We start from the raw sequence: 26,631 nt of genomic DNA, 5'->3' as shown, positions 1-26,631 counted from the left end.
TTGCCCTAGAGGGCTCCGGGGTCTCCAAGTGTCTGCTCTGTCACAGGCCACACGATGAGAAGTGACCGTGACCCTGTCCCTTTTACAGACGAGGAAGCCAAGGCTCAGAGAGGACAAGCCACTTCCCAGAGGCACCCAGCGCTATGCACCATCCCCAGCACAGAGCGGCCACCCACCATGTGCTGGGAGGGCCTCCCAGAGCTGCGTGTGCATCACTGTGGGCAGGACATCACTCTCGGGGCAGTGGTGGCCCAGGCACTGGGCAGGCACTGGGGACCCTGCGGGAACAGAAGTCAGCCCAATGGTGGCTGCAGGGGGCAGGCAGCAGGGCCCTGGTCCTGGCCTCGACTTGCTAGATGTCACAGAAGGTGGACACCCCACCCCCAACCCCCACATGGCTTCTCCCTGAAATGAAAGGTACCACTCAGCCCACGAGGATGCTGGAAGCTTGTATTCCACTAACAACTTCTGAAGAGGTTTAAAATAACACCTCCTCTGCTGCATTCATCCACCTGAATCACAGAGACGCCGGGTGATCAACCAAATCACAGCCAACCATCTGGGAGCAAAGGCTGTTAGGGGGTAGGATGGGGGGGGGCACCAAAAATAAAATAAATCATAGAGTCAGAGCTAGAGAGGACCCCGGGGCTCTTGGTAATCACATATCCTTTCAACAGTAATATCTTCATGATTTCAGGGTAAATGAGCCAGAAACATGATCATTTTACTTACAGTTTAATAATTAACCAGGAAAACGATGTTTGACAAAATAACCCGCTGTTGGTCAAAATCCCAGCAGCTCAGGGACCGCGCAGTGGCCTCCAGGACCCTCGGCAGCACCAGCACTGGGCAGGTGGTGCTCGGAGGGGCCCCGTGTGGGGACAGACCCTGCAGGCCCCTCACACCAGGGCTGGGCGGGGCTGCACATGACCAGATGCAGGGGGCCCGGAGGACCCTGGGCCATTCCTGAGGCCCTCTGGAAAAGGCCAAGCAGGGTGTCAGACGTCTAGGTGTACAGAGCCAGCCCAGCCCAGAGGAAGGGCCATGGGATGCGCCAAGGCCACTTTTCGGAGGAGGCCCCAGGGCTGAGACGAGTTAGGCCAGGGAGAGACGGCTCCTCAAAAGTGCTCGGCGCTGAGCACGTCGGCCTCCTGAAACCCCACGCCTGCCCCACACCAAGAACAGCTCTCGCCCAGACCCACCTCTCCGTAGTGCAAGACTTCCTTCTGCTTCCTTCTCAGTCTGAGGAAACCACCCGACAGGAAGTCACCGCCACCCTGCTCTCGTCCCAGCCATGTCCTCACCTCTACCGACCCCTCATGCCTGCAGAGAAGCCACCCCTGAGCCCAGGCCCCCAGGACAGGGCAGACAGAGCAGCAAACAGCTCCCCAGACCCGAGAGGACCAGGCCACACGCCGTGCCCCAAAGCCCCATGCCACCAACTGGGAGCCAGCCACACAGCCAGGATGCCCTGAAATCCTGTCCCTCTGCAAGTCAAGGGATTTTTGAAAACCTGGCCAAGTGACAGAAGAATAGAAGGTTCTAGAATAGGAGTGGGCTCCTCCACCTGTGCCCTGCTGAATGTGGAAGATTGGGTTGTCTCTCGGTTCTTCTGAGATCCCGTTTCCTCGTCCCAAGGGAGGGAATCAGATGAGGGGATAGAAGGGAAAGCACTTTGAGAATGTGAAGCCCTTTCTTGTATTTGCTGGTAAGAACCTGAGTCTCCAGGACGCACTCCACTCCCCAGAGAGAGGGATGCTGTGGAATCTTCCAGAAAGATGATCGATGGGCACAAGGTACTCAGCAAAGTGGCTCCCATGGAGTAAGATTATAAAACAAAAAGCCACGGGTCGTATCCACGTCTCAGAAAGCTCAAAGGGTGCCGTGTGTCTGTGTGCAGGAACCTAGGGGGTCTGGTCTCATTTTTTAAAAATCTAGTGCAATTGTTTTAAAAAACATGGGTCATCGTTCCGCTGGGGGACAGCATCCCCTGATACGTGTCTGATTTCGCTCACCGGCCCTTGGTGCCCTCCCTCGGGAAATGCAGAGCTGCTGTAGATTCCCAGCATCGGGGCAAACGCGCCCCACGCAGCCTGGTCCCCCAGGGGATACCCAGTGCGAGGTCCCCTGCAGCCACCACGGCCCGAGAGCTCGGCTGCGGGGCCCAGCCTGGAGCGAGCTCAGGTCTGTGCAGCAGGGAGACGCCACTGCCCGTGAACCGGTCATGAGCTAATAAATATGACGAGCTCACAAAGAACTTGCCAGTAGCTGCCATGATGACCATCACTCCCCACGGGGGGCAGGGAGAGAATCCAGGAAGCTGGATAAGAATGCACTGGAATTCCAGCGTCCTCCCTGAGCAGAGCCACCCCTTCATGAGCGTGAACGGGCTCCCAGCATGCTGGACGCTGCCCCTAAAACAGCCTTTCCTTCAGGGCTCTCGGGCAGAGGCAAAGCAAAGGCGGACGGTGCTTCGGGCCTCTCACACCTCCCAGGCCAGGGCGGCAACCCACAAAAATTTTCACCCCTGTTGCAAAAGGAATTAAGGCCGGGCCCGGAGAGAAGGCTCCCCTACCCTGCCATGTGCACAGTCTCATCTTGGGAAAAAAAAAAACAACCCAGTTCCGGCCCCTTGGCTCGATTCACCGTTCCTGCCGGCATCGTTATTAATTTGAACAAAGGAAATCTCTCTCCCCCAACAATGCTTCTGCAACCAGCCCCACCGGGCCTGGAAACGCATGAGCCTCTTCCCCACATCATCTGTGTTCTCATTTCCAGAACAACAGCACAAGCACCCTTGCTTCCTGATGGAGTCCTGCTCGCTCCCCTCTGGCCCGTGCTCTCTCCATTCGCCCTGGCTCACCCGTGCCAGGCCCTCTCTAATCTGTTCTGATTCCATCTCAGCAGGCGAGGCAGGAACAACATTTGGCCGCCAGTGAACAGCCTGGAAGGTGCTAGAAGTATGCAGATTGATAAACACTGGCCCCGTTACCGGATGTTTCCCTGGCTGCCACCACCTGCTAGCATTGTCTGCCTCTCTGACTCACGGGTCTAGCACTTTGGGAAAATCCAATGACAGATGCCCGTGAGTCCGAAGCAATACGGACAGTGCAAAAGCCAAGTTTCTAAAGGCAATGCGCTAACTACTGTCTGGACAGGCTGCATTCCGGGGAGCCCGGAGCAGCAGGCCAAACACCCAGGCACAGACAGGGACACGGGGGGCTCAGCAACTCGAATCCAAAGGTTAGGCCCTTTGACCCCAACAATCCTCCGTGGGGAATCTCCCCTAGAAAACAATCCACAGGACTAGAGATAGATAGACAGACAGAGAGATCGATCGATAGATAGATGGACTCGAGAAGATGCCCTATTATTTTAATGGGGAAAAAAAAAAACAGAAACAAGTTAATTGTCCAAGAGTGGGGGGAACAGGGAGACAGCGGTGTCAGAGCCACGGGACTCTGAGCCACCACTGAGGACAGCACTTGGGGAGGTCGGAAGCAGCTGGGAAAACCAGAGGTGCATATGCATGGCATCAACAGTGGAAGGATCTGCAAGTTTACAACATCCGACCACCATGATTAAAAACGATACCGTCCCATGGGAAAGACCCCGAAGAGAACACGGCACATGGTGCTCGGGTGTGTCTGGCACTGCTGATGGGTTTACTTCTATGACTGAGGGTTGGGTTACGTCTCACTGCAGTACCATTTTGGGGACAGCTTTATTTTTTTTGAAGATTCCAGCTAGACTCCAAAAAGAGCCATGGGGGGCAGGTCTAGGCTGTGCACTTTAGCGAGCACATCCGGGGCTGCTCTGAGGATGGAGACCACACACGTACCTTCTGGTCGAAGCTGTCTGGGGTCAGGTAGAAGTTGTGCAGGGGCACGAAGTAGTCCTCCAGAAGGCCCATGAGCAGAACCAGGTAGACGCCATCTGCAAACTACAGAGAAACACGTGCTGATGTTTCCGGGCTGTACAGGGAGGTGGTGAATGTTCTGCATTCATTCCAAAGGAGGAAAATGTTTTAAAGTATGAAATCCATGCCTCGCTCAGGCATGAACCTGGAATTAGGTGAAGGACCCGGGTGCAGAGCATCTCGCTCAGGACTGGATGTGGCCACGCATGTGTTTGGGGTTGAAGTGCATCTACGTGAATAGGGCCACGGCTCTGGAAGCAGGCAGCCTGGCCACAAGGCCCGTCCCCCCACTATTGACCTCGAGGTAACACTGGCTCCCATCTCTCAGGGTTGGCATGAGGACCCAGCATACAGTGAGCACCCCATCGGTGTCGGCTTCTGGAATGATCCATCCATGCATGACCTGCAGGGTGCCCTATGCTTTGGTTTGGGTTCTGCTGCCCTGTTCCACCTGCTCACCTTGTCAGCTGTCTGAGCACCTTCTTCTAGCTATGCTCACAGTGCCAGACACTTTCCCCTGCTCGAGCCCTGGTGACCATGAGCCTTTGTCCATCTAGATGAGCCTCTAGTGTCCATCCCAGCTGGGCCCTGAACACCGGGCCGCGCTGGGTCAGGGAAAGGCCTGCAGGCTACAGCCCTCAATCCGGACCCCTCTCCCTGCCACCAGCCCAGCAGCACCATCCATCCACAAGGAGAGGGACCAGGAATCTAGAACAAAAGGCCCCACTCTTTGGCAGACAGCCCTCCCCCACCCCCAATTAGCCAGGGAACAATTACTCCTTTTAAAGATAAAGCAATGGAGACCGATGAAGGCCCCACAGAGCACAGAGATGGCATCTCTGAGGGGCCGAGACGTGCTGGGGTCCACTGCACGGCCAGTATTTATGAAGACCCCAGCCTCCAGATGTCTGAAACTGAGCTGTCCAACATGACCACCACTGGCCACACGCACCTATTGAAATTAGACATTTTTTTGTTTGAATGTTGCTGGTTTATTTTTCCTGGGGTAAAATATATATAATAACATGAAGTCTACCATTTTACCCATTTTAAAATATCCAGGTCATTGGCATGAAGTCCATTCATACTGTGTGCAACCATCCATCCATCCATCCATCCACCCAACCAACCATCCATTCTAGCACTCACATCATTTTGCAAAACCGAAACTGTGCCCATTAAACACCAACTCCCCCTCCCCCTCCCCCAGCCCTTGGCACCCACCACTCTGCCCTCTGTCTCTGTGAATTTGCCGCAAGATTTATCCTTTTGTGTCTGGCGTATGCTGACTTTTTTTTTTTTTTTAGTCGTGATAAAACATACATAAAATGTACCATATTAATCATTTTTTTTAAAGATTTTATTTATTTATTTTGAGAGAGAATGAGAGAGAGAGAGCACATGAGAGGGGGGAGGGTCAGAGGGAGAAGCAGACCCCCTGCTGAGCAAGGAGCCCGATATGGGACTCGATCCCGGGACTCCAGGATCATGACCTGAGCCGAAGGCAGTCGCTTAACCAACTGAGCCACCCAGGGGCCCCATATTAATCATTTTTAAGCATAGAGTTCAGTCTTAAGTACATTCACGCTATCACATAACCAAGTTCCAGAACTCTTAAACTGAAAAAATGTCTAAATTAACGAAAATACAAAATTCCGTTCCTGTCGCACCAGCCACATTTCAGGTGCTCAGCGGCCACCTGCGGCAGGCGGCTCCTGCAGCAGACGTGTGCCGACAGGACCCCTTCATCACTAAAAGGAAGCTCTCTTGGCCGGCGTGGACCCCTGGTCTAGAAGAACGCCACGCAGGACAGCAGGACAGCCGTGAGGGGCTGGGCACCCAGGAGCCCTTCAGCTCCGGAAACTGATGAGCCGAAGGAGGACTTTACTGAAAATAGCTCCCTCCACCATCCTAGGCAGGCCACCAAGGCCTCCGATTTAAAGATGAAAAGTCCAAATCGCAAGTGTCCAGTATCACCACGTTGAAAGGGGAAGGGGAGCGAAGACACAAAGCGCAAGGCAGAGGGACGCCGTCCTTCCCGGGCCTGCCGAGGACGGCTCTCTGGACTCCCCCCGCTGACACCGAGCCAGCAACAGGCCCAAAGAAACCGGCTCTCTCCACAGCATGGGCCCATTTCCAGGCCGTCCGCGAATGAAGATCCCGCCCCCAGCACCTGCCCAGGAGGTGTAGGGAGCCTCTGCTCCCTTCCACAGCATCCCCGAGCCCAGCCCCAGTCCCCTCGTGCATGGGGCGGTGGGAGAGATGGTGACTGCAGAGGAAGGCACGGAGGGAGAGGGGCGCCCGGGAGAGTGAGAGCCAGGAGAGCACAGCGGCTTATCAGCAAACCGACCCTCCAGCTCACACTCCCGAGAGCACACATTAGTCCTGGGTGGGGGTGTGCTCTACCTCAGACCCCCACGGATGCCCCACGGCTCCCACGGCACTGCCTTCACCAACGCCCAGCTTGTAAAGGCATGACCTTCACTAAGCCTCCCTGTACCTGCTGCCCCCTCAACATAAGGAGAGAAGCTCAGAGAAGCTGAGTAGCTGGCTCAGTATCACACAGCTAGGAAGTTGCCCAGAATATAGAAGTGGTTTTAAAAAGGAGGAAAAAAGACATGAATGCGCGCACACACGCACACACACACACACACACACACACCCCTGAGCAGGGCTTTGAGCCCAGGTCTCCCTCATGATGAACATTGTTTATAAAACTACCTCTTTTCTGCTGGACCACTGGTTAAAAACGCTTATAAGATACTACTTTAAGTGTGGTGATAGAGAAAAAAGGAGACACTGGGTACATCCAGATCAATGCAAACTGAGGTGCAGAGTCTCAGTCCGGGGTGTCCGGCGACTCCTGCTGGCACGTGGGCCAACCTGGAAGTAAGAGTCGGGAATGGCTCGCAGGGCCCAGGACGTTCAGGCAGGCCCTTCCTGGGCCCTCAAAGCATCACTGCCTTCCAGGAATGTGTCCTGACGAAGCAGACGGAGGCACCACCAGCTGAGTGCAGAGAGCCCCCGCACCACCCGTCACGAGAGTGGGAAGCGCCTCATCACGAGGAGCGGGCTTCACGCAGTGCACTAGGATGGAATAGAAGGCAGTCCTCAGGGGCGACCAGTATGGACAGACAGACAGACCGGGCAACGGAGAAAGGATGAGATGGAATCACGCACACAGCCTCCAACAAGAAGATGCTGACAATAGAACTACGTAACAAAGAACACATTACGAAAAGAGCCGCACGGTATGACCCACTGTCATTAACAAAATATACTTGTGCATGTAAAAAAACATCTAGAAGAGCCCACATCCCACCGTTAACTGCAGTCAGGTAGGTCTGGAGAGGATGAAGGGGGGAGACGGTGGGGAGGGAGAAAGGAGGACTGTTACTTTTAGGTTAGGACACTTCGGGACTGTTAATATACCGAATGGTAAGTATCAGAGGCTAAGTGTGCAATGTTCATAAACTGCGACAAATGATGCACAGGTAAATATACTCATTAAAAACAGTCCATTTGGCTTTCCAGGACAGACCCATGCAGTCCGTGATTAGCCAGCCAGGTGGAGGAAAGGTCCGGAACAAAACCCTCAGCACAGTTATCTCTGGGCATTGGGATTAGGAATGATTTTTGTTTTGCTTATCTGCATTTTCAGACATTCTACAACGAACTGAATTACTTTTTTAATTAGAAAAGCAAATGAGAAAAGGCAAAGAAAGAGACAGGAACGGAGGCAATCACCCAGGGGTTTAAGAAGGATCAGCTGGGGGTTAGAGGAATCTGCACCAAGAACTGTTAACGACTCCGAATTCGAGCACCCACCTAATCCTGGGAAAATTATATTTTGTGCTTTGATGCCTGCTGAGTGCTTGAAACATATTTTTACTATGCGGCGTGAGCTTTGAGTGGAGTGGGGGAGTATACTTTATATACTTCCCGCAGAAGAAATATTTTGTGCACACTCACTGGACAGGTATTCGGCGAGCACTTGCGCAGTAAGCATGGCGATGGAGAACAGAAGCGGGGTGAGGGGGAGGGCGCGGAACGTTCTAGACTTAAAGAATTGCACCTGCCAAGGCCCTTCGGTGGGGGAGGCGTGACGCCTCAGAGGGTGTTAGGGTTGAGCTGTGTCCCCCTAAAAAGATGTGTTGGAGTCCTAACCCGCAGAACCTGTGAACGTGACCTTATTTGGAAGAAGTCATTACTGAAAGTAACGGAGTTAAGATGAGGTCACCAGGATGGGCCCTAATCCAACACAACCAGTGTCCTTACTAAAATGGAAAATCTGGACACAGACGCACACACGGGGGGAGTGTCCCGTGACCATGAAGGCAGGGATCCCGGCACGGCGTCTACAACCCAACAGAAGCCAAGAATCACCAGCAAAACCCTGCAGCGGGGGGAGAGGCCTGGCACAGAGACCCCCTCACAGCCTCAGAAGGAAACAGCCCTGCCCACATAGGTCTGAGACTCCAGCCTCCAGGATGGTGAGGATGGAAATGTCTGTGGTTTAAGCCACTCCGTCTGTGGGACTTGGTTCCAGCAGCCACGGGAAATTAAGACAGAGGGCCCGAGAGAAGGCCAGAGAAGCTGGGCTTTGCTGTCCCAACTGCTGGGTGGCCATTCCTTGTCAGACGAACAAGATGGCGCCTGCCACCAGGGATCAAGAGCTGGCTGAAAACACGAACCCCGGAGCACTGCTCACCTGGGTCTCCAGTTCCGTCACCTCCAAGTTCAGCTTGTTCAGGTGCTTGTTCACAAACGTGATGAGAGACTGTGAAGGCAAAGACACAGGAGCTGTGAGTGAGAGAGTCCGCTCCTCCGTTCCCATCCGACGGGATGGACCGGACATTGGGCATCACCGGCTTTGTCAGACGGTCCCATCATCTCCTCCGTTTGCTAAAATAAAAGGCTCGGGTTCTCACAGCGACCCTTGGTTTTTAATGGAATAATGCTTCCATCCGCCCCCGTTGGAGAAGAACGTGCATCTCTGTCCGCCAACCTGGGCACACACGTGCTTATCCACACACACGTACATGTTTAACAATCCTGTAGAAGAACAATCAGCTCCCTCAAGAAGGATAAAACCGTCAGGGGGAGACAACTGGGTTTTTAGATGCATCTTAGATGCAACCTGGAATGAGAGAAGGCCGACCTGAGGGGCCACACTCATCCGCTTCAGTGACCTGTGTAAGCTTGATCTCAGGGAAGCAGGGCCACCGGCCTCTCCTCTCTAGCAAAAGTTTAAAACTTGTCACCTGTAACTCTTCTCACCCAGCAAACCCAGCTTCAGGGGGACGCAACACCAGCCACACACCCCCCACCCCGGGACACGACTGCCTTTCCTTATTCCTGCTACTCAAATTTACTGAGCAGCTACTACGTGCCAGGCATTCTGCTGGCTGGTGTTGCGTCCCCCTGAAGCTGGGTTTGCTGGGTGAGAAGAGTTACAGGTGACAAGTTTTAAACTTTTGCTAGAGAGGAGAGGCCGGTGGCCCTGCTTCCCTGAGGTCAAGCTTACACATATATGTACCTGGTGGGGATGACAGAGAAATCAAGGGCCAGGCCCAGCGTGTGAGACGTGCCACGGAGGGGAGCTCTGCTGAGCACAAAGAGAGGCGTGTGTCCCCCCGCAGGCTGCTGAGGGAGGGAGCATCTGAGTGGGCCTGCGGGGCAGGCCAAACGGGAGATGGGAGTGGAGGGGCGGGTAGAGCGGGCACCCAGGCCCCGAGCACATGTGCAAACACTTTGGGATCTTCAGGCTGCATCTGGATGTGGACGGGATGGAAGAGAGTAGGACGGGTGACCCTGGAGAAGTGGACAGGGTCCCCCTGCTTTTATTCTGGGGTACAAGGAGCCACCAACACAGCAACTCTCAATGTGGGGGTGTGGAAGGGCCAGGCTGGAAGTAGGAAGCTGTCAGGCAGATGAAAGGATTTTGTCTTGTTCGTCCCTAGTGCCTAAAATACGTCTTTTCAAAGAATAAATTAACATCATATCTCTGAAAGACAGACCTCATGCCATGCCATGGCTACCCAACGCTACCCGATGTACTGGGCGCTGGGCCTTTGCACGGACATGATGATATTTTACTCTCACAGCACCCCGGAGAGGTGGGTCCTGCCTCAGTCCTGACAGATGGGGAAACTGAGGTAGGAGTTATAATCTGCTTCAGGTCACACAGTTGATAGGTGGGGGGGGGGGCAGATTTGAATCTTCTTGCGCATTCACGGATGGGTTCTGTCAAGAGACAGATGTGGCAGGGGTAGGGGTTGGGGGCACTGCTTGGAGGCCCCAAGGTGCATCACTCATGACCCAAGGATGCCAAGTAGGCTCCACCCCAGAAAGACCACTAGGATCGTTCTGCTACCCTTTTGCAAAGTGCTTCCAAGAACTAATAAGCTCATTGTCCCAGGCTGGACCAGCATTTTCCAAAGGTGGGTTCCATGGGAATTTAATACATTCAATCACAAGATAAACAAACAGATCAAACCATTGACAAACAAGTTTGGAAAATCCTTCCTACCGAGTCCCCTCTTGGAGAATTCCAAACGCATGCCAGCATATTAAAGGTCCCGAGAAGTCCTGCATTAGGAAACCTGTTCTGGGCAATTGTGCTAGACAAAGAGCTCTCTCTCCTAGGGCATGGGCAGAAATGACTGCTCCTTGGATTTTTTACAGGGAGGTGGAAAGTCCATCCATCCTCCCACTGGCTCCCCAAGTGAGATGTCTGCAGGTGCTCAGATAACTCCACAGGCAGAGAGCTGAGTCTCGATTCCTTCTGGGTGAGAACAAGCCCTCCTGGCAGATGCCCCTGGAAGCTCATCATTCCCCAGCCCCTGACTCCACAGCCTCAGTTCGCATGTTTTTTGTTTGTTTCCATCCGTAGCCTACACGTAGGCTGCCTGGGCTGATGAAGGGCCTGTCCTTGCGCTCCTTTGTGGAGGGAAATGGGCCAAACGCACGCACGGGGCAGTTCAGCCGGCAAAGGCCTGCCTGTGTACCGGGCAGGTTGTGAATACAGCCTCGTGGTAATGAGGCCTGCAAGAGTCAGCAGGCTGACACACTTAAAAACACTTCCACATTGAGAAAAAGCCTTGAGTTGGAATAAAGGGCCACGGTGGTGCCTGGCTGGCTAATTCACTCAACAGAAGCGGGCGGGTGGCAGGAAGATACCCAGGGAGCAGAGATGTTGAGTTAAAAGGTGCTAATTTTATGCACTGTAGTTACGTTTTTGACTATAATTACACTTCAATCCATGTGGCAAACATTTCAGAGATTTCAAACACGTTCCCACCTTCTTCCCGGCATGGAGTGCATGCTGTAGACAGAAGCCTGGAGACAGAGGGAAGCAGCCCGGCCTGGAGCTTACCTTCTTCACCACGCTGAGCTTGTCCGGGGCGTGGTCGAAGAGGGTGTCGAAGGCGTCCCGCTCTGCATGGGCAAGTGGAGAGGCACAGGTAGGGTTTATGGAAATGTCCCTGCCCGTTCCGGGGACCACGCAGCTCCTGACCTCCCGGGATGTCCCGCCCCTACGCTCCCCGCCCACCTAGAATCCTCTTCATTCCCGCCAGAACCCAAGGGCAGGTGCGGTTGAAGAGCAAAATCAAGGAAAAGATGCTTCTAAGTCCCCCCCCCAACCCCATTTCTATCTTGTAATGTGAAATTCACAGGCGGCACTCGGACATCCACCCGTGACATCCTCGACCTGAGGCATCCCTTGCCCGCCTCTCTCCTTCCCCACACTCCTTGCGTACCAGTAAATCTCGCTAGTGCCTCCGAGCACGTCTCCTGATCAGCACGGCTGCTAGCTCCATACCAGCCCCACGGCCCTCAGCGGCTGCAGTCTCCTGCTTTGCTGGCCTCCCTCCTCCACTCCCGGCCCTCTGATCCCTTCTCCTAGCAGGAACACTGTAGACTGGATCAGTTCTTGCCCCTCTCTACCCCTGCCCCCACCAAAACTCTCCAACCGCTTCTCATCACTCCTAGAATAAAATTCATCCCCTCTCCCGTGGCCCATGGGATCCAGTGGGTGCAGTCACCCCCCAACACACGCACCCTCCCCGACTTCACTCCACCAACCAGCTCCCCGGCTTCTCCTCCATCACACACCCACCACAGGGCCTTTGCACCTGCTGTTCACCTGCCACACTTCCTCCAGCTTGCTCTCAGATGTCACCTCCTCTGAAGGGCCTTCCATGACCATCCACATCTAGAAGAGTGCCCCACGCCCACTACCTGTCCTCTGACCCTAATAGACTTCTCAAAGCACTTAATCACTACTTGAGAGTACATCTCATTATCATGTATCTGCTGGACAGTAGCTGCTGGTCTCTCAGCTCCGTGCTGGCTGAAACCACTGTCTCGTTTGTTCCCTCCACTGCCACAGAACAAATGAACAAACCAGGAAACCCTGCTCCAGAATCTCTCTCCAGCAATCCTTCTGGGGGTGTCCCCCTCTTTGGGAGCACCTGCAGGGCCTCAGGCGGCCTGTTCTGTCATGTCCCACCCAGCCTCCTTCTTCCCGGTGAGCCCCAACCCACTCTGCTACTCAAGGGCCCAGCCGTGCGCTCCAAATCAACACAGAATCAATCCCTTCCCTTTCCAACGTGAGGCCACTGGAGGCCAGGTCAACATGGCTCTCAGTGGGTAAGAAGGAGCCGGGCGGGCCGGGAGCCAGGTGCCTGGTTCTAGCCTGTTGTTGCTATGGTGGGGCCTCATGGAGGCAGGACAGAAGCTTGCTGCAGCCCAGAGCCCAGGCAGGAAGACTGAGGCCTCAGAGTGGATGCAGAGCTGTGGGGAGTCACTGGCGGGGTAGAGAGGGAAAGGGAGGAGGGCATCTGGAAGGCCTTGGGGTCCCGACTTCTGTCTTCCAGGAGCTAGCTGTCCCCCCAAGGTGCCCGGGGCAACATATGCTCCGAGGACCTCAGCCAGCAGACAGACCCACTATTACTTGAGGGCAGACCCCAGCATGGAGTTCTGGAGGCTGGGGAGCCCAGCCAGATTGGGTGGGGTAGGGGTGGGAAGCCTCCACTGCCTCTCTGGAGATGGCCGGGAGCCCAGAACCAGAGCTGACCCAGGGCCTGCTTCAGAACTGCCCGGCCCGGCCCATGGAGAGGGAGAAGGAGGGAGAAATCAGAGAGAAGACAGGCTGACACCCAAGTAAGCCAGAGAACCAGGTCTCCTGGAGGAAGCATCCCAGCCCTTCCCCCCAGCCTGGCCCCAAAAGGAAGGCACTCGGGTGTCCCAGGTCTAGGGCGTGGGGAGGCAACTCACAGCTCCAGCCCAGCCCAGGTAGCATCCTCCTTGGCCTTGGGGGTGGGGAGAGGGAAGGTGAGGCAAAGAGGAAGGGAGAGGTGGAAGGGCTGTGTGTGTACGGCATGCACACACACGCGTGGAGGGCGCGTGTGTTCGGGGGGAGGACTGCCCAGCGCCCTTGCCCTAAAAGCCAACAGCAACCAAAAGGCCCGACCCCACGGAGTGCCCCTCCTCCAGCTTTTCTACCAAGGCAGCTGTAAATTATTTTTATAATCGTTTAAGTCAGATTCCACTCAATACGACAGCCTGCTAAGAGGGGGGAAAAAAAAGCTCAGTCTTTACAAAGCAAAATACAAACTTTAAATGCAGCTTGAGAAAAACCCTGGGAGCAGAAGCGAGCTTGACGTCAGCCGGGTATATTTAGCTGGCCACCGCTGGGCTCACAGAGCGAAGGCGTGCAGGGGAGCCACGGGAGGGCGTGGAGGCCCGCCGCCCCTGCGCAGCCCTTACCTGCAGCCGGGGCTCGGGAGCAGCATTGCCCAGCCAGCTTCTGCCGCACCCCTGCGGTAAGCCTGGCCTCGGGAATGAAAATAGGTCCCGGTCGCCCGCCTTCAAAAGTGCCGGGACTCCAGGCCACTTGCTTCCTTCCCTAACCCTGTTTCTTCCTCCGTAAAGTGGGAGTAAATAGTCCCCAGCTCACGGCTGGTGTTAGAATGAAACACACGGCTCATCGAGGGACAAGCCCACCGCCTGGCAAGCGTAGCGCTGGGGCTCGGGCTCAGTTCATTCGATGCCCTCTCTGACCCCAGCCCTCCCTAATGTCTCTCTGGAGGCTCTGGGGATAGTCACAGGGACAAACAGGGAGGGACACAGGCTGGGTGGAGGCAGATGGGTAAACTGAGGTAGCACAAAGAGGACAGGTAGCCAAAACGAGCCAGAAAGGACACGGAAAGGGGCCGAGTCAGCCGGGACGGGCCAGTGTCTGCCCAAGCGCAACCCTCACAGGTGGGAACTTCAGTCCAAACAAAGTTTTGTTCCACGTTTTTAAAATTGGAACTTCTGGCTTGTCTGCAGGAACTGGAAGTGTGGCAACACTGAGCCCGCATCCCTGCCTGCCCGGCGTCAACGCGCCGCCCACGGAAGTGGGGGTGCGGGCTCCCCCAGTCTGCCCCACTGCCACCCCACACAGAGGCCAAGGGGCAGAAGACCACTAGGGTTCTAGCCACTTCCCTCGTTCATGCTGGCAGCCTGGTCCCTGGAGGCACCCACAAGTCCGGGGCCCGTGGACAAAGGGCTAGGGGACGGAGGGAGGCGTCACACGAGGCGGAGCTGGGGTTTGCTGGGACAAGAAGGGGAGGAAGGGCGTTCCAGACAGAGGGAACAGAAAGCGCAAAGAGAAGCACAGGAAAGCCAGGGAGGGTTGCAGGCCGTGTGGCCTGTGAGGGAGGCTCAGAGAGGCTGGGTCCCGCAGGGCGAGGAGGCCCCGAGAGTGGGGGCGCAGGTGGCCCAGTCAGGCTGCGGTGGGGGCACAAACTCTGCTGGCAGAAAGGAGGAGACCCGAGGAGGACATGGGGAGTGGAGGAGGAGAGCTTCCCCCCACTTCTCCCCTGTCCCGAAGCCCAGGGCAGGGGAGGGGCCGCCCGCGGAGGAGATGTAGATGCAGCCGGCAAGCCCGTTGCCATGGAGACTAGGCAGCAGCGCCCAGCTCCTCTGGGGAGATGGGCCTCCCAGCCCACCTCAGCCAGGAGAGGGATGACTCAGGGAAGGGGGGCTTCTGGAGGGGGCAGGGCAAGCCCTCCCTCCCGAGCTCAGAGTGCTCAGGTGAGAAATGAGCACAGAACAGGACCCCCTGCGAAACCCAGTAGGCAGACATGAGCCAAGGAGGGTCCACCTGGCATTGTGGAAGCGCCTGGAATGTTTGCGGCCCAGGGCTGGCGGCTGCGGGGGATGCACGCTGAGGAAGACACAGCTCCAGCCCACAGGATGCTTACAGTCAAGAAGCCATGGGTAAAGGGACAGAAGGAGGGGCCAAGGGTCCCCAGACTGTCCCAGTGCCCCGAGTCTGCCAGGCAGCTCCCTATGAGCACCGGCGATTGGAGTAAAGAGACAGGCTGGGCGGGGGCAGGGCACTCAGGGAAGGCCTCCTGAGAAGGAGCTGAAGAGCGAGCAATGGGGGAATCCAGAGGGAGAGCATTCCGAGCAGAGGGCAAGGGCAAGAGCTGGAGGGGGTATCCTGGGGTGCTCTTGGATGAACAGGGGAGCGAGGAGGCGGGGGGCAAGCAAAGGGGTGGTCTGAAGGGCTCGGAGGCCACCTCCAGGGCTGTGGCTTGAGCTTAAGCCAAGGTGGACAGTAAGGAGGAGTGAAGGGCTAAAGGGGTGCCTTAGGAGAAGCCTGACCCCCAACTCAAGGGGCAAGCCGGGGACCAAGATCCGGGGGGGGCAGAAAGGAGGTCCAACCTCGGTGGGCAGGGGGCTGTAAGGGCCCCGGAGGGTCCCACAGGAGAAGGGCTGGCAGAGGCCCAGCTACGGCGGAGGCTGCCGCTCTGGGTACCGAGGGGACCTCGGTGCTTGCGCCAGCATTAGCCGAAGCCAGGAGCGGAACTCACCACCTGTCACCCGCTAATAGCCTGCTCGCGTTTGCTAAGCAGGGCGAGCCTATAACATAATAACATTCACCGGCGTCTCGTGGTTCCATGGCCCCGAAGGCTCATGCATCTCCCGCGTTCACACAGTGGCTGAATCCATTTTTCATACTGTGACACCAGGCTCTTTCCCAGCGAGTCGCCACCCTGTACCCCAGACCCTAATGCGCCGTTCGCAGGGCCGAGGGGGCTTCTCGGCCCAGCCCCTGCCCCCTTGAAGTGGCACACAGCCCCCCGCAGAACAGACGCTCCTGGGTCCCCCAAACCTCGAACTAGGCCTGTGCCAAACAGGGACAGGACATCGCCCAGCAAATCAAAAGCACTTAATGATGCTCTGATGGCCCCCCTCGGACACAGGGCCTGATGCCTTGTCCTCTCCGGGAGCCCACGCCCGCCCCACTCCCCACTGCCTTTTCTCTCCCTTTCTTTAAAAATAACAAAGACATGTAAAAAGGACCGGATTGCTACTTAAAAATTGTGAAGATGGTGAATTTGCCCAGCGCGGCCTTCGGCCTACTGCAGAAGTTTGAGGACATCACCGGGAGCCACGTCCCCTCTTCACAACCAAGCAACAGTGGCGTGCCATGGTTCCCTGTGATACCCGTGAGGGAACGGGGCCCTGTGGCCAGGCCCGTGGCTGACTCCGGGGTGGCACCCCTCCCCCCAAGAGCTGCAGGACCAGCTCCAGCCGGGCAGGCTCGAAGGGCACGCAGGAAAACTTCTACTTGGCTTCCACTTCCCCTGCTAACAGCTGTGCTCACTGCAGAAGGTGGTATTTGGGGGGTGGAGGGCTTTCTGTTTTGAAATATCCCCCAAAGCAATGAGCTCACTCACATGGCCTCTGGCTGCGGCAGAGAGCGGGGGGCGGGGGGGGACCCACGGGACAACACACTCCCCACCCCAAGGGTTTAAATGCGGCCCCAAGCTGTCCTGTGATCTGCCACCCCTTGCTGAGATGAAGATGGGGTCATGCTGCTTGGCACAGGGTCGGGAACAGCTCTTTGGGAACAGTCACTGAAACTAACGGGAATAACCACCCCCCCACCCCCCACTACACTCTTCTTCTCCACCCCCCACCGCCGCCTGTGGCAGGTCGGAGAAGCAGACAGGCTCCAGGGGGAGCTACAGGAGACCCCACGGGGTCCTGCAGGCCCTGACCCCCATGTGACAGCGCGTATCCACGCATCCGGGAGCTTCCTGCCACAGCCCCAAAGTGCCCGTGACCTCGGGCCCCCCACCCCCACAGGTACTTACCGAAGCGACCCATCATCATCCTGCAAACGAGAACAGACAGAGAGAGAGAGAGAGCCGTCAGTGGGTCGCTTAGAACACAGTGTGGTGAGGTCACGATGAAGGGAACCCCAAATTGCCCTGTTGAAGGGCTTTTTGTAAAAATGTAAATCCTGTTTTAACAGATTCTCTGTCCCTCTAATTCAAACGACAAGTGTGTGTGTGGATTTCTAAATGTCTGCACAAGATCGGCAGCAAGTGGCCACCTTCAATTAAACCACCCCTGTAATACCAGTTGGGGGGGAATTGAAATCATGGGAGCAGTTAATAGGCAGAACAGTTCAGCAGAAAACGGGGTCTTCTGGAGCCGCTGAATGGGAAGCTTTGAAGTCCAAGGGTGCAGATTACCCAAGGGTCCCACTGTGGTGAGCAAGCACGCTGCACATTCAGGGAATCACGAAACTCAGGGATGCTGAAGAATCACAGACTGGGGCCCTGAGTCTAGCAGGCAGAGGCTGAAACCACCAGGCACAGAGGCTAGTCCCTCCATGAGGACTGCGACAACCCCAGTGCACAGGTCCTCCCCTGCATGAGCCTCCTGAGAGGCAAGGAGGTCTTTATATCACCCCCAAATCCCTCTAGACTCAAGCCCCTTAGGCTCCATCTTATTTAACAGCATTCTCTTGAGCAGCTACTATGTGCACGCCATGGAAATACAGAAATAAACACCCCGTTCCCATAAACCCCGTGGCCCTGCCCATAAGCCCACATTTCAACACAGCCCATGGGTACCCAAAGTGTCACATATAGGAGACGCTATGGGAACTAAAAGGAAATCAGCCCACTTGTGTTTGGCAAACAGGGAGGGCTTCCTGGAGAAGGGGACCTCGGAGCCGGCTCTAGAGAAATGGACAGGAGGCGGAGGCTAGACAGAAGGTGGGGAGAGTCTCTGGGGCTGCGGGAGGGTGGGCCGCCAGAGCACCAAGGCCAGATAGAGCAGGAAGGCCAGCGAGCGGGTGGGGCAGTACTTTGTGGTTTTTGCAGACACCTGATGATTCAGATGCTCCATCCGATCCCCTATGGCCACACAGAGGGGGAGGGATTGGGGAGAGCAAGCCCAGAGTTGGGGAGACCAGGCAGGAGGCTGAGTCTGGGGCCACACAGTACTTCCTACAAGCTGCCTGGGCTGGAATTCACATTTCTACGGACACGGCCTTTCTGGCCAGCTAGACCGCCAGCCCTCGTCCCAAACCCCTTAGCCTCTCGGGCGCCCAGCACAGTGCCCGGCACAGGAGGCCCTCGTGCTGGTGACTGCTGTGAATTGTCGGGGCCATTCGCCCACCCACTAGCCCCGACTCCAGAGCTCCCAGCTCCCCCAGCTGCCCTCCCTCAGGTCACCAAACCCCATGGGGGACTGCAGGAGGGGGCCACGCTCCTTCCCAGGGCTGCATGCCCGCCCACTGCAACGGGCCCGGCAGTGCGTCTCCCCCTCTCCGACCTCGGATGACCTTGTGCCTTGCTCTGACCCACAAGAGTATGAGGACACTGTGTGGGGGGGGGGGGGTCAGAACCCTGAGGGCACCTGGGAGGAAGTCCGGCTCCCTAAGGACGAGGCACAGGGGCAGGGACAGAGGCCTGCCACCAGCCAGCACCGACCACCGGACGAACTGAACGCCTGCCCGGCTGAGCCCGGCCCGGTCTGACTCACAGCACCGTCAGCAGCTAAAGGGACTGTCGTTTTAAGCCTCTTGGTTTTGGGGTGGTTTGCTACACAATTATGGATAACTAAGACACCACTCCACTCCTCGTTCCCCTCCTCCTGCTCCCAAACAGGCCAGGCCTGACAGCCACTATAGACCAGGCCGAGCACCGGGCCCCTTGTCCCTCATGCCGCCCCTCCCCCACCCCCAATCCCCATGGGCTTGGAACAGACATGTTGCCTATCGCATGGCAATGGCTCCCCAATTTACCCGGCAGCTCCCTCGCCAGGAGTGGTCTCCCGTGAGGCCTGGATCTGTGAAAGACTGGACGTCAGTTGGTGACCCAGTAATTAATCACTCCATGAACGGAGCGGGAGGGTTCACGGAGACGATCAATCTTTAATGTTCTGTTTCATCTGGACCGGGTTTGGTGGAGAGTCACAAATGCAGCGAATTTTAAAGATCCTTAACAGGGTGCCACGGGGGCGCCTAAAAGCTACACGCAAAATAGACCATTTGATTTGCTACGTTCAATGGATTTGAAGCCTTTTAGACTTCTTAAAAGTTGCCCTCTGGCTTTCTCTAAGAGATGAGCGACGGCTCAGCTGTCTCTCAAAGGGAAGTTCTAGTTCAGAAGGGTGGCTCCCTCTCCAACAGAGCTGAGGCACGGACAGATAAATGAGCGGGGACAAGGAGTCCCTAACCATTCTGAACACCTCCTCCCCCCACCCAACATTCTTGAAGTTCGCCTTCTAAAATAAGGAATAAACATCCAAAGGCTTCGTAGAAGAATCCGTCCTCACACGGAAAACTCTGAAGACGCTAGCATACCTACCCTACAAAAGCTCGATGTTTTAAATTCCCCTTAGCCTTTTCTTCCTTGTAAGAGATGCTGAATAGGATCAGTTATATTTTTATTTGCTTATCATTCTCGGTGCCACTCCAGAAAAGATTTCGGGCAGCTTCAGTAAGTTCTAATTCCTGTGCCGCACGTAGTTTGTGTATTTTTCTATTTGGGAGAATTTCTCATTTAAATACCAAACCAAACGGCAATCTTGCCCTTCCTCACCAGAGAAGAGAAAAAAAATCTTTGAAGAAAGTGGGTGCAGGCCATAAAGCCAGGACAGCGCTTGTGTGAAAACCTCATCCTTGGGTTGAGGGACGTGCGTGGAAATGGGCCCCTGCGTCTGTGCGGGTCCCCAGCTGGGGTCCACTTACTCCGTTGTTGTGGTCAGCTCCTCCGTGACGTGGCTGGAATGCAGCAGGCCTTCCCGCTTCTGCAAACCCCAAAATGAACAAATAAATACACAAACACGCGGGCAGGCAGAGGGGACGGGAGAAAGGACATCACTGGCAGGGTAGCTGAGCTGTGTGCAGACGGCCCTGGGGCCAGACCACCTTAGGGGCAGCATCCAAGCCACGCCCACGGGGGCGGACTACAGGTGACCACAGGGGGTGACCCTTTTGGTGGCTGGAAACTGCCCCCTCCCATCCCCTCCCCATAGGCTCTCCACGTTGCTCTGAGAGCCAGCAGCTGTGGGGAGGCGGGTCTCAGGGGAAACACCCTAGCTCCCAAAGGGATCCCCTACGCCGTGCAGCTGGGAGAGGTAAGGGGCACAGGGAACCCACATAACATAGGGAAGCACCCAGTGTAAGAACATGCGCACTTGGCTAAGTAGGGTGTGCCCCCCCCCGAAGTCCTGACAGTTCCGAACCTCAGAACGTAACCTTGTTTGGAAACAGGGTGTCTGCAGATACAGCTAGTTAAGATGAGGCCATAAGGGGCTAGGGTAGGTCCTAAATCCAACATGACTGGAGTCCTTATAAGAGAAAACAGAGCCACAGACACACGCAGGCATAGAGAGAAGAGGCCGAGGGACAAAGAGGCCGAGCCTGGATAGACGAGTCTACAATCAGGAATGTGGAGGACTGCCCGCAGCCACCAGAAGCAGGAAGGGGGAAGGAAGGATCCTCCCCTGGATGCTTCGGAGGGAGCGGGGCCCCTGCCAACTCCCCGAGTAGGACTTCTGGCCTCCCTAACGGTGAGGGGACAATGTCTGTTGTTTCAAAACACCCACGTTGTGGTATTTTGCTATAGCAGCGCTAGGACATGACACTGTGTGTGACGGACTTCTCCAGAAGCCCCACAGGTGTGAAGACGCAGCGATGGTGGTGGGGTGGGGGGTCGGGGATGGGGGGCAGCCTGGACGTCCCCGGACCTCAGGGTGGTGCTCGGCAGCCAGCTAATCCAAGCACTGCAAGCCCCTATGTGAACCCCTCGAGAAACAGGGAACTCACTTCCCACCGGGCCACCCACCGTGGACACCTCCCGAGATCTGAGCTCCCCAACTCTTCCTGAACTTGGCCTCCAGGGAATTCTCGTGGCTGGTTCTTACAAATGCAGGCAACCACCCTTGAGCGGCCATCGGCCTCACGGCTTCCCAGGAGAGCCCACCGAGGGAGGTGCCGAGACATTTCACTCACTTACTCATCCATGCACATATTAGGCACCTACTAAATGCCAGGCCCAGGGCGAGGTACTGGACACATGAAGCTAAGCATTTCAGAGGTTTATAGCATAATCTCAGATTTCTGGGGAAATCACTGCAACTCGGAGAAATCAAGTGATTGCCCAAGGCCATGCTGCCAGGTGGTAAATGAGGACCCTGTCCTCATCCCTTCCCTCCACGGACCCCCATATTCCTTGCATTTCCCATCTCCAACCGGATAAGCGGACGTGGATTGACAGGCCCTGGGCTCTGGGAGGCGGGCTTCTGAGGCCAGTTCCCGGGACCCCCGGTCCCTGATTCATACCCCTTTGGGTGTGGCCCAAAGAATCCTCCCGTAACCCTGGTCAGGCAGGAGGCGCCAGCAAAGAAGGGTTTGCCCGAGTCAGTAAAACTTTCTGAAAACCCAAAAGATTTTCTTGGACCAAAGCGCAGGCCTGAAAGGAAATGCCTTGATTACTGAGCTGTACGGCGCTCATGGGGCCTCGATTCTGACGGACACGGGTTTGGGAACCACATGCCCACGTGTCCTTGGGAAGCCTTTCCCGGCTGGCCGCCTCGAGTGGGTGCCCAGGGTTAGGGCAGCAGGAATGGTCCCTGACCCCATCACCACCACTGACCACAAACATCCCGCCTTAGGAAGCAAGCAGGGCCACACGGTGGGGGGTAACCCTCCCCTGATGCCAGAAAGGGGCATTCCCGCCCGCCGGGTCAGGGCCAAGCTCCCGGGGTAACGGAAGGGTCAGACGGCTTCGGAAAACTGGGACCAGCCAGAGCTCTGCAGCCCGCAGAGCATGGGGCCGATAAGGGAAAGCATGGACTTGGACATCGCAAGTCTATAAACACACAGATATCCGGGTTCCGAGCGAAACCTCATCGGTCTGGCAGGAGAGTGATGCTTTCGCAATCAGAGTGTTTTTCCCCATTTGCTGTCCCCGATAGCCAGTGCCCAGTGCCAAGGACACAGTAGGTGCTTCATACGCATTTACTGGACAAGACCACAAACACAGAGCCAGGGCTGGGTCTGTCCCCTTAAATGCAGGGGACACGGTAGGAAAGGCTGCTCTGTCCCTGTCAGAAGGACCCTGGCTCCCAGTTACATTTCTCCAAGGGAAGCAAGAGAAACGACCCTAAGAGAGAGATCATGGGGAATGATGGATAGAATGCAGAGCAGATGCAGAGGAGCTTTAATTGGGGTATCTATTTCCTACCGCTGGTCTCAACCCTCTCCGGTGAGTAATAAGCTCATTCAAGAGAACTGAGTTCCAACTACTTGGCTTTGGAGAGAAATGAATGTTCTTTAAAAAAAAAAATCTGGAAAATTAAACCTCAATACGCTCATGCCTTTGAATCTGCCTCTCTCTAAATCAGTGCCATTGTTCCGGCTCCAATCATTTGTCTCCAAGCCAGGGTGAGACACACATTTTTGTCAAGAGGGGAAAACAGAAGGTAGCCTCTTAGGAGGAAAAAAAAAAAAAAAAAGCAGCAGGGAGGGAATCCACGGGAGGAAAGCGTCCCCACACCCCTCTGGTAGCATGGAGGGCAAGCCCGATACTCACCCGCGCAACAACCACCTGCACGGACACATGCTCGGGGAGGCGGATCGGGGCCCGGAAGTGCATGGCCAGGGACACGAGGAGGTGGAGGATGGCCACCAGGTTCTTCCCGTGAATTGCTTGTCGGGGGAGGGAAGAAGGGAGCTGGTTTAGATCAGGTTCTGCAGGAGCCCCAAGCCCATGTCCAAAAGGCAATAAAGACGCTGCGTCCAAACGAGACCGCAGAGAAAAACCATGGGCGGAAAAAAAAGCACCGGCCACGGAAAAACGAAGACGATGAGCGCCTTGTATGAATTCACTTCTCTTTTCTAATTTGTTCCCTTCCTGTTGGCTTTCAGGTGACACGTGCAACCACTTTCAAAAGCACAGCATTTTTAAAAGGGGTCAACTGGGTGGTGTGATAAGGAGACGGAGCGGACAGGAGAGTGAAATTAGCATAGGGAAGGGAGAATTTTGTGGAAGATGGGTCATCGTGGCCACTTAGCCGTCACAATAATGTGCATTATTATCCCTGGCGCTTAAAAGTTCTCCCTCTGCACTATCAACCTCCTACACGAGGGAGGGAAGCAAGGGTGGATGGTGCTCCGGGGGAGGGGGGTGGAGAGCTTCCTGGCCAGGCCCTGCCTGCCCTGCACTGAGGATGGGAGGGGGGAGGGTGCTGGGCGGGGCAGCCCCGACAAAGAACTTTCCGGCTTCTCTCGCTTTAGTTCTTTTTTTTTTTTTTAAAGATTTTATTTATTTATTTGACAGAGAGAGACACAGCGAGAGAGGGAACACAAACAGGGGGAGTGGGGGAGGGAGAAGCAGGCTTCCCGCCGAGCAGGGAGCCCGATGCGGGACTCGATCTCAGGACCCTGAGATCATGACCTGAGCCGAAAGGCAGACGCTTAACAACTGAGCCACCCAGGCACCCTCTCGCTTTAGTTCTTCACCTTTCTGGCTTGAGGTCTTGGCTGAGAATGCTGTGATGTCACATACTCGTCGTGGCAGCATGCTGTGATTTATCCCAGAGGCCAGCATGAATCTTTTCCTGAGGACCTGCTCCAGCGGGTCATGGCTAGAACAGCTCATTTGCTGTTGGTGCCATGGGTATCTGGGGTTGGGTTCCTTCCAAAAACCCCACAGAGCTTCTCTCTCTTTCCCCTCCTTCCTCTGGGAGCCTCCCCTGCCCCACCCAAACAGAAACAACTTCTTTCCTCTCAGAAGCAAGGGGGAAAAAAAGGCAATGACAGGCGTGACTTCGTCTCTCACCTAGGAGCTAGCTCCCAAGAGTGGGGACGCTGGCTTTGGCCTGTCCTAGCTGCCTTCCATAGAGCAGCAGCGGGAACGGGTTTTGAACATGCAAGCCCAGAAAGGCCACGATGAATGACAGCGTGGAGAGCTGAGGGGACAGGCTCGGTGTCCCCCGAGACTACTCACAGTCAACGGTCCACTGGAGCGCCCAGCCGTGGGGCCGCAGTAGGCCATGCACGGCTTCCAGCACCGTCTGCAGCTTCTGCTTCTGCCCGATCTCGGACTGTGTCACCTCAGCCACATTCAGCTTGCAGCCCGCCAGTTTTTCTGCAACGAGAAGGACAAGAGCAAGACGCAGGGCGTGAGGAAACGATGGAGGGTCTCGGGGCCGCCTGGTGCCCCAGCCGCAAGGGGACCACTCCCCCACCCAGCCCGGGGCGAGCAGATCATCACAGAGCAGTGGGGCGCTGTCAGGACGGGGAGCCACGGAGCTCCGAGCTTTCTAGTCCTTTGTGTTCCTTGGAAAAGTACTCCAGAGCAGAAAGGGGGCGTGGAGGTCGAGGGCAGACCTGGAGGTGTCCCACTCGGAAACATTCTAGGCACGTGACATGGAAAAAATGACTCAAGGTGCAACTGGGGGACAGGGAGGGGACCCGCAGGGACGGGGACGGGGCCGGAGCGGAGGAGGCGGTGCACTGGGTCCTCTTGTTTCTCTAACAGCAGGACACCGCGGTAAGGATGGCGAGATGTTCACAGACACCACCACGAACGACTTTATCCCCGAGAGTGAGCCGGAAGCTCACTGGAGGACCCCGACAAGCCCGACAAGAACCACCACATCTGCTCCAGATCCGGTGACTGACCCCGAGCCCGGCCTCGGTGGGAGCCCCACCCACTTTGCTGCCACGTGGGCCCCCCACCTGCTAAGGGGCAAGGCAAGAAGGGGCTCTAAGACCCAGGTGTCTCCTGATGGGATGTCTCTCCTCAGCAAATCAACAGCAGCAGCATCGCAGAAAATGGCGACCTGTTCCCCGGGAGGGTGACCACGGTGCCCGGCACAGAGCCCAACTGGCCGCGAGCCAGGACGTGGCTGCTGGCTGTGGCACTGAAGGGGGGGACAGCAGACAGCGGAGGCCAGGCTGGTCATGGTGGGGCTCCCGTTTCGCAAGTGGTCCCCCCAAAGCTCTGTGTACGGCATTCCGTCTGGAGGCCCGCTAACTCAGCATTCTCTCCCCATGTCCTCCCCTCCCTCGATTAGAACTAGAGCAAACCGTTTTAATATTCCCTCCAGGATAGTATCATTATAGAGCAATGCCTGTGGGGCTTGGGATGCTTCTTCCTTTGCTTCCTTCCTTCGTTAGCTCACCAAACAGTTACATGAGCACCTTCCGTGCACCAGGCACTGTCCTGGGGCTGGATGCAGCACAGACAAGAGGCTCCCCAGCAGGGGAGGCACCCTCACCTCCATAACATCGGGCTGCAGCCGTGAGTGCTAGAAGCAAAACAAAGCAGCTCAACCAAATGCATCCAGCCGGGGCTAGAAGTGGTTGCTGTTTATATATTTTGATGTCCCTCTGCATCTGACAGGTCCGAGCTGGATAAGCCACAGCTGTTCCATATGAACACCCTGAAAATACACAGCAGGTCCCCCAGGTGTTACAGGGCAGAGCGGAGGATCCTGGGGAAGGAAGGAAGGTTACAGAGCCGGGTGGTCCAAGAGCCTCGCCTGCTGGGAGACGGGGAGCCCAGTACGCCTCTGCCGTCCCCTCCACCAGCCAACCCTGCAGCCCCTGCAGGCTGAACGTGGCCGTGATACCCAGGCTGAAGGAGGAGGCGTGCTGGAGGCGGAAAGGAAACTGTACCAGCCTGTTAGGGCTGCAGTCACAGAGGACCTCAGACCAGGGGGCGTAAACAATGCAAATGTACTTTCTCTCAGGATCCTGGAGGTTAGAAATCTGAGATCAGGGGCTGGCAGAGCTGCTTTCCCCTGAGGCCTCTCTCCCCGTGTCCTCACGTGGCTGTCCCACTACGTGTGTCTGTCTTGATCTCTTCTTCTTAAAAGGACACCAGCTGTATGGGTTTAGGGCCCACCCCCCAATGATCTCATTTTAACTTAATGACTTCTAGAAAGACCCTGTCTCCAAATACAGTCACATTCTGAGGTCCTAGGGATTAGGATTTCAACTTATGACTTCTGGGGGGTGGGGGGGGACACAATTCAGCCGATGACAGGAACCGAGGAGGCTGGTTGCACCTGGGTGCTGCCTGAGGCTGGTCCTGCTAGCCCTGCCACGTGGGAGAGGATCACACATCTGGCTGCCCGAGTCGCCGGCATCACTCTGCCTACCAATGGGCCCCAGGGGCGGCTCCAGGCTCTGCTGGCTTTGCTGCGGCCAACACCTGGCTTCAGAGCACGGAGAGGGACCAAGGAAGCTGGAGTGGATCCTCAGATGTGGCAGGCAAACGTGGTGAGGCTGAATGCAGGGCTGTGAACACTCCCTGCGCAGGGAAGGGCCTGCCTTTTGCAAGGAGAAGGGAGTGCCAGGAGTTAGAAGCGGGACCACAGCCAGCCCAGGAGGC

General features: G+C 56.2%; 1 protein-coding gene across 4 annotated transcripts in view; it reads right to left on the bottom strand.

Moving 5' to 3' along the window:
• The window catches only part of PARVB (parvin beta), a 92,907-nt gene that overhangs the window by 4,583 nt on the left and 61,693 nt on the right, over positions 1-26,631 (bottom strand). For all 4 annotated transcript variants that reach the window (XM_081822610.1, XM_081822611.1, XM_006746712.3 and 1 more), the window contains exons 5-11: positions 24,238-24,378; positions 22,822-22,937; positions 19,974-20,032; positions 17,080-17,099; positions 11,298-11,359; positions 8,631-8,699; positions 3,842-3,943 (exon numbers count right to left, since the gene is read on the bottom strand). In XM_081822610.1, the coding sequence (XP_081678736.1) occupies positions 3,842-3,943; positions 8,631-8,699; positions 11,298-11,359; positions 17,080-17,099; positions 19,974-20,032; positions 22,822-22,937; positions 24,238-24,378 (569 nt within the window). The remainder of the gene's footprint in view (positions 1-3,841; positions 3,944-8,630; positions 8,700-11,297; positions 11,360-17,079; positions 17,100-19,973; positions 20,033-22,821; positions 22,938-24,237; positions 24,379-26,631) is intronic.

This window comes from Leptonychotes weddellii, chromosome 5, assembly GCF_054177405.1.
Source record: "Leptonychotes weddellii isolate Sample4059 chromosome 5, ASM5417740v2, whole genome shotgun sequence".
NCBI lineage: Eukaryota > Metazoa > Chordata > Mammalia > Carnivora > Phocidae > Leptonychotes > Leptonychotes weddellii.
The sequence above is the reverse complement of the archived record's forward strand: the minus strand, read 5'-3'. Positions and strand labels throughout refer to the sequence as shown.